This window comes from Sapajus apella, unplaced genomic scaffold (genome assembly GCF_009761245.1).
Source record: "Sapajus apella isolate SASKATOON/1434 unplaced genomic scaffold, GSC_monkey_1.0 scaffold64, whole genome shotgun sequence".
Taxonomy (NCBI): domain Eukaryota; kingdom Metazoa; phylum Chordata; class Mammalia; order Primates; family Cebidae; genus Sapajus; species Sapajus apella.
This window is the reverse complement of record NW_022437004.1, coordinates 8,320,731-8,333,353: the sequence shown is the minus strand read 5'-3', so window position 1 is coordinate 8,333,353 and position 12,623 is coordinate 8,320,731. Positions and strand designations below refer to the sequence as shown.

Here is a 12,623-nt window from a genome sequence, read left to right as displayed (position 1 = left end):
TGCTGGAAGGCTCTAAATCATAATGCAAAGTTCATGAGAAGATTCATATGTACTGACTGCACACGTTGGTCTCTGGTGTGTAGAGTTTAATTGCCCCAGGCCTGGCTAAGTTGGCCAATGCTATATGGTATAAGTTACTCAAAAGTACAACTAACTTTTTCTTCCATCATCATTTTCAAAGGAGATGTTTGTTACAAATATTCCAAAGAACACAAAAGTGCTAGTACTCATCCACAGTCAGCTGGAGTCTAGTTCATCTTCACACACCTCCCCAGAAACTTAAATACATTTCTCCTAACATCTTTCAATATAAGAATTCTTAAACTAGTTTGTATGAGATCATCTATTTGTTTTTTCTTTTACTCCTAAGATCAAATAAAAATTTGGCCTTACATTTTATTAGATCCTAAATGAAAGACTTTTCAAAATATTTTAAATAATTTTATCCAATAAACTAGTTTCTTTTCATCAATTACATTTTCATATGCTTTACCTTGAGTTCCATTCAATCTTCTTTTCAAAGCTGAGACTATTGAAACCTGGGGAAACTTTTGCTGAAAACCAGTAACTTACAAAGTAGAAGAGAAGCTGAAAGGTGAAAAAGCTTGTACAAATAATGCTGATGAACAATTTCGTGTTGACATCCATATTTCTTCAACCTGTTAAGATAAATGGCAGCTATAAATTGTCATCTCATGATAAACCTAGAATAAATTCTTTTTAAGAAATATGTCTTGTAATTTTAGTAATTTTCAAAATTTGGAACAAATGTTAAGAATACAAAGAAACTATAAGAATTCTTGGCCTTTTGTATATTTCTTCACCTTTACCATCTGTCATGTATCTTATGTTTGTATTCAGAATAAAAGAAAAAAAACTATCTTAAAGATCTCAATATTATAGGTGTCATTTATAATTTTAGCATCATGATAGTCAAAATTATCTGTCTCAGAGTTTAACATAAACAGAGAATTTCAAACAGTGTTAAGTGAAAAGTATTCTTTCAATAATATTTTAACTAAATTTAGGACAAATCACCTGCTTTCTTTTTTATTTTTTTTTTCTTTTTTGAGACAGTGCTTCACAATTGTTGCCCAAGCTGGAGTGCAATGGCGCAATCTCAGCTCATAGCAACCTCCACCTCCCAGGTTCAAGCGATTATCCTGCCTCAGCCTCCCAATTAGCTGGGATTACAGGCATGCACCACCAGCCTCGCTAATTCTGTATTTTTAGTAGAGACACGCTTTCTCCATGTTGGTCAGGCTGGTCTCAAACTCCCAACCTCAAATTCCCACCTCAGCCTCCCAAAGTGCTGGGATTACAGGCATGAGCCACCACACCCAGCCACACCTGACTTTTTTAATCCCTCAATCTCTCATTTATGAAATAAAAGACTTGGTTAGATAATTTCTAAGAAACAAGCCAAAAATCATAGAACATTGCCTGCAATAACAAAATATAATTACATAATTAAAAACAAAACAAAACGAATTTTGCAGCAGGACAAAGAACATTTAAAACAAAATTAAAATCTTAAGAAGAACACAGTCTTAGAAAAGGGTCATACCACTGTTGAGGCAAGAGAATGGAGTCTTGAAGCAGGGAACCTAAAGCCAATTCATGCTGACTTCCTAAAACTAAATCAAAGGGAAAACCCCAACTTTCCACACCTAAGTAATAAAAGAATTGGAAGTTACTCCCTTTGCAAACCCCTCGCACTTTGCTGAGTGGCAAATGAAAAATTGAAAGTACCTATGATTGGCTGCTTTTCTCAACCAATCAAATGTTTACATAGGAATGTAAGTTTATAACTTCATTTCAGCCTCTAATTGATTGCTTTCTCCAATCAATCTGACCAACTGCCAGCTAAGCCTTTGTTTGCGTACAAGTGTAGCTTTTTTTTTTTCCAAGATAGAGTCTTGCTCTGTCGCCCAGGCTGGAGCTCACTGCAACATTCCACGTTCAAGCAGTTCTCCTGCCTCAGCCTCCCAAGCAACTGGGATTACAGACACGTGCCACCAGGCGGCTGATTTTTGTATTTTTAGTAGAGACAGGGTTTCACTATGTTAGCCAGACCAGTCTGGAACGCCTGAACTCGTAATCCGCCCCACCCGGGCCTCCCAAACTGCTGGGATTATAAGTGTGAACCACCACACCTGGCATACAAGTGTAATTTTGTAACTTCAGCCTCTGATTGGTTTTCCTCAACCAACCAGTCTGATTTTGGGGCACCACTTCATTTGCATGGGGTGTTCGCCAAGTGACCAATGGGAAACCTCTAGAGGGTATTTAAACCCCAGAAAATTCTGTAACCAGGCTCTTGAGCCCCTATGGTAGGACCCCTCTCCCACCCTGTGGAGTGTACTTTCATTTTTTAATGAATCTCTGCTTTTGTTGCTTCTTTCCTTGCTTTATTTGTGCATTTTGTCCAATTCTGTGTTCAAAACGCCAAAAACCTGAATACCCTCCACAGCTAACACTGTCACTGCATAAATGAGAATTTAACTTTAAAAACATGTTCTTCAATCACACATATTCTTGGAGCAAAAGGCCTGCAGGACTTTTTATCCCTTTAAAAAAAAAAGATTTTTATAAAAGAGCTTCAAGTCTTAACAATAGAGTTGGTAGAGAGAATAGTACTACACATATATGCACAAAGTGAGTTTTCTATCTCATTGAGCTGAACTTTATTTGGCTCCTAAAAATCTTATGAACATTCAGACAAAAAAAAAAAAGGCACTAAAGCATTTGCTCATATCTAGCAAATATAACATTTCTATGGCTCCATCTTTGATAGAGCTGATCCTCCAATGAAAAGGAAATAAATCAATACACATTTCCAGCTGCCTAATGTGAAGAAATAAAGTCACCTACTGAAGTCAATTCACCAGAGAAAAGGCAAATCATTGACTGCACTAGCAATAACCCCACTTCATTCCCTTCCAACCAGGATATGGTAATAAGAATCAGTCTCCCACAGGGCCCCTTCTGACAGAATTCATATGTCTATAATGAATTCTTTCCTCATTCTTTGTGTCTGTGCTGGATAAAAATATTGATATTACAATTCCTCTCTATGAGACTCCATTAACTTTATTGCTCCTTTACTTCTTTTTAATAACATATGTTTACTGAGTATTAAAATTTTAATTTGTGACCTTTTAGTCTAGGTTTAATATTAACCAAATAATACATAAAAGTTTTATATATAAATTAAGCATCACCATAATTTGCTAAGTGGGATGTAAGGAGAATAATGCTTTTCTAAGATTAAAGCAAGTAGGAAGCCAGATAGATACAAAGTTGGAAAAATATATATATAATCAGAAGAGAATGGAGATCTAATCTTCAATGTGAGGAGGTTTGCCCTGAAAACTTTTGTACGCTCTCTGCTGGTCCTAGAGCAGTAGGTGGGTATGGGCTGCTCATTTAGTTTTGTTAAAATTAAATGTATACAAGCCATTTATTTCATGAATGTGGAAAGCTGTCATAAAACATTTATATCATACCTCATCCATTTTATGAATTGTTCATTTAACTAATATATTTAAAAGCACTCAAACAATTCTCCATTAAAAAATGTACTTCATCTCCCCTGCCAAAATCAAGTTTTTAAGTCTTTGTTATACTGGATGAATACTATTATTGTCAACAGAATTATTTTCAGGTAAGACTTTGGGATATACATTGGGAGTCTCCCCTTGCAAAAATGTTTCATTTAAAACTAAATAAAGAGCTCCATATATTCAAGCTGTGGCTTCCATTTAAGGCTTGATAGAAGCTAATTAAATTGTTCTACTCTCAGCTGTGCCTCTTAGTAAACAGCTGCTTGCTTAATCAGTCATGCCAAATCAAGAACTAATCTAGAGATCTTTACAAATTTCCCCAGAAAACCAAGGCTTCTGGTAGAAAGCAACTGGCCCTGTTCATTCACTTTAGTGCATGAATCAGGCAAGAAAATGGTAAAAAGTGATAAAACCAAAAGATGTTCATTACTAACATATATTAAGGGCCTGCGAGAGTTTGGTGATTATTAAGTATAGGAACATACAGAAACAGTGGAAAGCCTAAGATCTACTTCATATACCTCTACATGTAACTAGTAGCTGGCAGAAGGCTGGGATACTAGTTGGCCTAGAGAGGAGCAGTTGAAACAGATAAGGGAAATACTGCTGCAACAATTTTCAAGAGTGTCTAGACATGAGCTCAAAAATATAATTAGTCCATCTTGATTCACAGGAATTGTGGACATCAAAGAAACTTTTCCAGAGACCTGTTGAATGAAATAATGTTTATACTTTTCACTCAAAATGGTTTACATAAACTTTAATTGATGTTGATTTCTTAGTAGGGAAAAACATGAAAAAGTCAGAAGTACAGTCATGCACTGCATAATGATGTTTCAGTTAATGACAGACCAGATACACAATGATGGTCCCATAAGATTAAAATGGAGCTGAAAATTCCTATCACCTAGAGACACTATAGCCATCATAACACCATAGCACAACACACTACTCATGTGTTTGTGGTGATGTTTGTGTAAATAAACCTACTGCAGTGACGGTCATATAAAAGTCTAGCACATACAATTATGTGCAGTACATAATAGTTGATTATGATAATAAACAACTATGTTACTGGCTTATGCATTTACTATACTATACTTTACATCATGATTTCACAGTGTATCCCTTCTATTTATTAAAAAAAAAAAATACACACACACAATTAACTGTAAAACAGCCCCAGGAAAGTCCTTCAGGAGGTATTCCAGAAGAAGGATTGTTCTCATAGGAGATGACAGCTCCATGTGTGTTATTGCCCCTGAAGACCTTGCAGTGAAATAAGATGTGGAGGTGAAAGACAGTGATATTGATGGTTCTGACCCTATGCAGACCTAGGCTAATGTGTGTGTTGAGTCTGTTTTTAACAAAAGTAAAAAAAAAAAAAATTTAATTTTAAAAATAGAAAGTTTGTAAAATAAAGATATAAAGAAAATCTTTTTCTTTAGCTGTACAACATGTTTGTTTTCAGACAAGTTTTATTAGAAGAATCAAAGGCCAGGTGCGGTGGCTCACCCCTGTAATCCCAGAACTTTGAAAGGCCAAGGCAGGCAGATCACCTGAGGTCAGGAGTTTGAGACCAGACTGGTCAATGTGGCGAAACCCTGTCTCTACTGAAAATACAAAAAATTAGCCAGGCATGGTGGTGCGTGCCTATAATCCCAACAACTGGAGAGGCTGAGGCAGAAGAATCGCTTGAACCTGGGAGGTAGAGGTTGGAATGAGCCACGATCACACCACTGCACTCCAGTCTAGGTTACAAGAGCGAAACTGTCTTAAAAAAAAAAAAAATCAAAAGTTTAAAAAGTTTATAAAATAAAAAACTAAGGCTAATTTATTGAATAAAATTTTTAAATAAATTTAGTGTAGCCTAAGTCTAAAGTGTTTATAAAGTCTTCAGCAGTGTTCAGTAATGTCCTAGCCCTCCACATTCACTGACCGCTCACTGATAACCCAGAGCAACTTCTAGTCCTGCAAGTTCCATTCACAGTAATTGCTCCACACAGGTGGTGTACAATTTTTATCTTTTTTTTTTCTTTTATTTGGACACAAGCTCTGTGTCATCCAGGCTGGGGTGCACTGGCACAATCATACTTCACTGTAACCTCAAATTTCTAGGCTCAAGTGACCCTCCCACCTCAGCCTCCCATGTAGCTAGGACTACAGGCACATACCACCACGTCCAGTTTTTTGTTGTTGTTGTTGTTGTTGTCATTGTTGTTGAGATGGAGTTTCACTCTTGTTGCCCAGGCTGGAGTGCAATGGCGCAATCTCGGCTCACCACAACCTCCACCTCCCAGGTTCAAGTTATTCTCTTGCTTCAGCCTCCTGAGTAGCTGGGACTATAGGCACGTACCACCATGCCCAGTTAATTTTTATATTTTTAGTAGAGACAGGGTTTCACCATGTTGGCCAGGATAGTCTCAATCTCTTGACCTCATGATCTGTCCACCTCGGCCTCCGAAAGTGCTGGGATTACAGGTGTGAGCCACCGTGCCCGGCCTTTTTTATTTTATTTTTTGCAGTGACTGGGTCTCACTATGTTGCCCAGGATGGTCTCAAAGACCTGGCCTCAACTAATCCTCCCACCTCGGCCTCCCAAACCACTGGGATTACAGGTATGAGCCACTGTGCCTAGTCCAATTTTTAATGTTTTATAGTATATTTTTAACTGTACCTTTTCTATGTTTAGATATACAAATACTTGCTATTGTATAGCAACTGCCTACAGTATTCAGTACAGTAAATACAGGTTTGTAGCCTAGGAGCAAAAGGTTATGCCATATAGCCTAGGTGTGTGGTAGGCTATTCCATCTAGGTTTGTGTTAAGTGCACTCTATAATGTTCACGCAATAATAAAATTGTGTTAAGGACACATTTCTTGGAATGTATCCCCATTGTTAAGCAATGCATGACGGTACATGTCTTAACTATCAGCTATGAGAGCCCTTCTCTTCCAGCAGGAGGACTCCCAGAGGCAGAGCCCCAGGAAACAGCACTGCAAGGACTGATTCAGTCTTCACATCAAAAAACAGTCCATCCATCTGTCTCTGGTCCACCATGAGCCAGGCACTGTGCTGGTGCTTGGAATACAAAATAGGATGACGTGCTTACAGCCAGTAGGGTTACAAAGAAACTGATCCTCACCATACAAAATGGGAAGTGCAGGGTATTAAGGGAATGTTTCCTACTTTCCAAGGAATAAAAACCCAGGAGAGGTGACACATAACAGTGAGGAGGTATCCAAAAGTATTTGAGATGAACCATGAGGACATCTTCTCTTCCGTTGAAATCCCAGCAAGATGCTTTCAGACTGGAGCACAAAATACTCAGTTCTCTGCCAGGCTCATGCCTGTAATTCCGGCACTTTGGGAGGCCCAGGTGGGAAGATCGCTTCAGGCCAGGAGTTCAAGACCAGCCTGGACAACATTAATGCGACCCTGTCTCTACAAAAAATAGAAAAATTTGCTGGATGTGGTAGCACATTCCTGAAGTCCCAACTACTCAGGAAGCAGAGATGGGAGGATCATTTGAGCCCAGGAGATTGAGACTACAGTGAGCTATGACTGCGTACCATAGCACTCCGGCCTGGGCAACTGTGCAAGACCTGTTTCAGAAAGAAAGAGAAGAAAGAAAGGGAGGGAAGGAAAGAAGAAAGTAGAGGAGGAGGGAAAGAAGGAAGGACAGGAGGAGGGAAGGAAGGGAGGAAAGGTCAATTTTAAAGGAAATTGACTTTTAAAAAAAAAGACTCAGTTCTACTAGGTGAGGTTAGGATTACCAGCCTTTCCCCATCAAAACACAATCAAAACACTCTCATTTTCCCCATTTGTGATTCCTTTGTAAATACAGATATTCCTTAGAGAGTATCTCAAAATCACCAGTGCCACTTTCATGCACATACACAACCCCACTCCTTCATTTTCTGATATAATCACCCAGTGAGAAACACTGCTGTGGTGTTTTGCGGTTAAAATCCTTAAAAAGAAGGGGAAGAGGTCTGTGTGTTTGTCTTTAAGGGCAGCAAAGAAGGCGGAAGCTGGGAAGAATGCCCCACTTACACTTAGCATTCCTTTTCCCGTCTCTGGCAAGCTCCCTTTCCTATTCCCCACATTGATTCCAAATATTCACTGCTCTCAAATCTCTAGTTCTCCCTCTTAAAACAGATGAGGTTTCTTCCCATTTCACAAAGAAAATGAAGGTTATCAGGCATAAATACCTTTAACTTGGCAAGGTTTACTACCTCCCTCCTACCCCCACTACCTAAGCCTCTTCTCTGCCTTGCCACATGCCCTGCACCTTCAATAGTGCTTATAGTGTGTGCAACTAGATTCCACCACCTGCCATGCACCAGCCCTGAATGGTCAGCCACCCTCTGGATGGGCTCCATTTGGGCATCCCAGAGGCTCTGCAAGTTCTACTTGGCCCAAGCTGAACTTAACCTCAACCAGCCCTTCTTTGTGGTGCCATACCTCAGTGAATGACATGGACATCCACAACACTGCCCCATCTTCCAACCTGGAACAGTTCAGTCATCCTTGATTCCTTCCTATACCTCACCTCCACAAATAACTGATCAACAAATCCTGATAGATCAAAGGATACCAAGTGATGGACAGCTTGATTCCAGCGAAGCTCTGAAAGTTTCTTATGAAAGCCTTATCAATAATACCAAAAAAAGTGGCTAGATTAACAAAGTTAGTGAACCCCAGAGCTAGCTGAAAAACTAGAAGCAGCATGTACATCAATGATCCAAAGTAGAAATGAGAAATATCTGTTGATATTTTATACGGTTTTCTCTTTTTGGTCCTGTTTTAGTAAATATTTTTTGTAAATATTTGTATGTTTACTTAAGCTGCATATAACACAGAGCTAGGAAAGACAGCTAATACATTAGATTAACAAAAATCAGGTTTCAATATTATCTTTATTAGCTAAAATAATGAATCCCAATCATAAAAGCAAAGTATAATAATTTTTTAAAAGGCAATACCAAAGTATAGGACTTGGCACAACAGCCATACACACAAGACCATAGCATTGTAAGTGACAGAAATCAATGAAAGACAACAGTAAAATGAAGATATTAAACACACACACCAAAAAAAAAAAATAACAAACAAACAAATTTCAGGCTCATTTATACTCAGATAGTGTGAAAGTACATCCTTTGATCAAGTATCAGTCCCACTTACTCCCAATTAATCACATACCAAAGTACCTTTAAAGTAGGATAAACATGGTAATCTTTAGAAATGGTATCATATCACAAAGAGCCAAGAGGCCAAGTAATGCTAGCTTGGGAACAAGATTTCTTTAAAAAAAAAAAAGAAAAAGAAAAAGAAAAAAAAAACAAAACTTGAGAGCAGGCCAGGCTCCATGGGTCATTTCTATAATTTCAGCACTTTGGGAAGTCAAGGCCACTGGATCACCTGAGCCCAAGAATTCAAGACTTCAAGACCAGTCTTTTGCAACATGGTGAAACCCTGTCTCTGCAACGTATACAAAAAGTAACCAAGTGTGGTGGTACAGACCTGTAATCCCAGCTACCTGGAGGCTGAGATGAGAGGATCACTTGAGCCCAGGAGGCGGAAGTTGTAGTGAGCTGGGGTCACACCACCGCATTCCAGCCTGGTGACAGAGTGAGACCCTGTCTCAAAAACAAAACAAAGCAAGCATTCCTTGAACATTTAAAGAAGTGTTGTGGCTGGGCATGTAGCTCACACCTGTAATCCCAGCACTTCAGGAGGCCAAGGCCGGAGGGTCACTTGAGATCAGGAGTTCAAGACCAGCCTGGCCAACATGGTGAAATCCCATCTCTAGTGAAAATATGAAAATTAGCAGGCGTGGTGGTACGCACCTGTTGTCCCAGCTACTTGGGAAGCTGAGGCACAAGAATCACTTGAACCCAAAAGATGGAGGATGCAGTAAGCCAACATCATGCCACTGCACTCCAGTCTGGGCAACGGAGCAAGACTCTGTCTCAAAAAAAAAAAAAAAAAGTGTACAGAAAAATGAGAGCAGGAACTTACTCCACATCACTCAAATTGGCACAAGTGGGCAATTTAATTTAAAGAACCACCTTCTAACCCTTTGGAAGTGTCCAACCATCTAACATGGAAGTGGTAAAAGCACAGCTGGGAGGGTTGCCTGCAGAAGGTGGGGTTCTAGTCTAACCTTCAGAGGACTCTGGAAACAAGATTTGAGGCCTAGAATTCAGAAAGGCAATTTCTTATTCCATTAACTTCTCAACATTCTATCAATTATGTTAAAAATCAAAATCTCACAGGGAAGGAAATGTTAAGAAGATAAACCATGATGGAAAGTACACAGGCCCATTGAAGTCTTGATTTTGAGTCTGAGTTCTACCATTTGCTAGCTGTATGACCTTGGAAAAATTACTAAACTTGCCTTAACAGAACCTCAGTTTCTTCATCTGTAAGGTAGAAATAACAATAGTACTAACCTGACACGATTGTAATAGGAAATAAATGATATAATGTTTCTTGGGCACTTAGTACTCTGCATATGGTTTGCACCCAGTCTCTGCCTCTACCATCATCTACCTCCAGCAGCACACAGGACATACAGTCTCTGGGCCTGTGGTCTCTCTAGTCAGGGAAAACAAAATCATCCTACAGCCACCAGGTCCTAGACCCCTAACTCATGCCTGTTTTCATCAGTCAACACTTAAAATGTAGAGTGCCCACTGCAGAAATCCATCCTCTACCATGTGAGTACCTCTTGTGCTTCGAAGTTCTTTCCCAGCGCATCACCCTCTCCACTTCCCACAACCTTCCACTAGGCCCCTTGGAAATGCTGCTCCACAACCAAAAAGTACTGCCATATCCTTGGTCTCTCCTCTGAGCATTCTGAAGACACCCGTCGTCTCCTGAAACTCTCTCAAGTAGCAGCTGCCTAGCCTCTCATACTTTAGAGTCAGGAAATGGTCCGAGTACCTCTTCCCCCTCAGGCCTTATTCCTCCATTCCCCTACCCACTGCAAACACCCATATTCTTTTTTAGTCCTGCCATTCAGTTACACCACCCTTCTCTTTTCCTGTTATCATATTCTAACTTCCCAATCACTTCTGCTTATTCAAAGATGGCCCTGCCATAATCCTGAATAACTTCCTGCCCATTTGATGGCTCTGCATCTCCTAGACAGCTCAGTCCATTATCTTCACCTGGAATGGCGCATCTTCCATGCCACCTTACCCACCCACGAACTTTTACTGTCCCCTACGCATCATTTTTCTGCCTCCAAAATATCATTTCAAGTATCCCCTTAGTTGACCAGGGCCTTCTTTCCTTCAAGCTTGTGCAGTATTACAACATTCTCTGCCTGCTGACCTCTCAGCTTCTTCCCAACCCATTAGCCCTATTCTCTTGGTACATCCCTCTTTAATCGGCTTACATCCCAATGCCCATCATTTCCACAGCTCTCTAACACTCAAATTCCCTTTCCACTGCCAAGAGCTGGCAAAATCCTAATCCTGGATGTGCCCAACATTTACTCAGCAATGAGTCTGGAACAATCAGAGCTCTGTTGCAGAAAGTCACACGCCAGAAGAGATTGAAGCCAGTGTGTGTGAATTACAGAGGGATCAGACAGCCCTCAACACCACCCTGCACTCCAACCATTTGCCACTCCAAAAACCCTCTCAGAGTTCACAATAAAATTCCCAAATTGTCCTTATTCTTTTCAAAACACCATCCATCTACCCCATTCTCAGCAAATGATCCCCATCCTACTTCACCAAAAAGTAGAATGTTGGATATGAAAACACTCAATATCCCACACTACCAACTACACAAACTACCTCCACCTGTAACCATCTGTCTTCCCATCTAAGATCAATCTCTCTAACTTGTGCACTTTAGATCCACCCTTTGTGACATTCTTGGGAATCTTCTGCTGCACATAATCCTTTACTCGCTCCCTCTCAAATGGCTCCTTCTATTGGTTCTTAAACAGGCTGAAGTTCTCAGAAAAAAACAAAAATCAACAGATTTACCACCTCTTCTTCAATCCTCTTTTTTCATAGTTTCTCTCTCTTGCTTGAACTTTTACACTTGCGCACTCTCTCTCTCCACTCCTTTACAAAGTTCTAGAAATATCTGCCTGTATTCTGTCATCATTTATCACCTGACGCTTCATCACACTCCACTGTTGTCCCCATCCTCATCACTCTCCTGGAATAGCTGTTGCTAAGGTCAGCAATGACTTCCATGTGCAGCTTTCATGTTACCTGACCTCTCCACAACATCAGATGCTGACCATTTTCTCCTCGAAATGCTTGCTTCCTGTACTTCCATAACGCCACATTTCCTCTACCAACCACTAAATAATAGAGTTCTTTAAGACTCCAGATCATCTTCTATCTACTTGTTTCCTATGTAATTTCAATTATATTTGTGGCTTCAGTTACCACTTAGATGTAGAAAAATCTAAAGTTCAAATTTTCATCCTTGATCTCTCCCCTGAGCTAATGTATACAGCCTACTGCTACTTGATACTACTACATGGCGTCTCAAAGGCATCTCAAACCAAGCTTATAACCTGACCCCTAAACTTGGTCCTCAGCCAGATTCTTCAACTCAGTGAATGGTTATCACCAATTGTCTTAGTCTGTTTTGTGTTGCTATAACAGAACATCTGAGATTGCATAATTTATTTTTGTTTGCTTTTACATGCAGTCTCACTTTGTTACCCAGGCTAGAGTGCAATGGTGCAATCTTGGCTCGCTGAAACCTCCGCCACCTGGGTTCAAGTGATTCTCATGCCTCAGCCTCCAGCATAGCTGGGATTATAGGCGCATGCCACCATGCCAGGCTAATTTTTTGTATTTTTGGTAGAGATAGGGGTTTGCTATGTTGGCCAGACTGGTTTTGAACTCCTGGACTCTAGTGATCCACCCGCCTTGGCTTCCCAAATTTCTGGGATTACAGATGTAAGGCATCACACCCATCCTGGACTGCATAGTTTGTACAGAAAACAGGCTTATTTAGCTCATGAGTCTGCAAGTTGAGAAGTTCAAGGGCATGGCCCAGGCTTTTG

The 12,623-nt window shown here is 40.0% G+C and overlaps 1 protein-coding gene across 5 annotated transcripts in view; it reads right to left on the bottom strand.

The window, feature by feature from the left end:
- The window catches only part of LOC116529996 (TLC domain-containing protein 4), a 76,413-nt gene that overhangs the window by 48,508 nt on the left and 15,282 nt on the right, over positions 1–12,623 (bottom strand). For 4 of the 5 annotated variants that reach the window (XM_032247941.1, XM_032247942.1, XM_032247944.1 and 1 more), the window contains exon 2: positions 494–659. In XM_032247941.1, coding sequence (XP_032103832.1) covers positions 494–648 — 155 coding nt within the window. In that variant the 5' untranslated portion in view covers positions 649–659. Of the gene's footprint in view, positions 1–493; positions 660–9,423; positions 9,467–12,623 lie in introns of those variants that run through there. The other variant, XM_032247943.1, reaches the window with a different exon arrangement.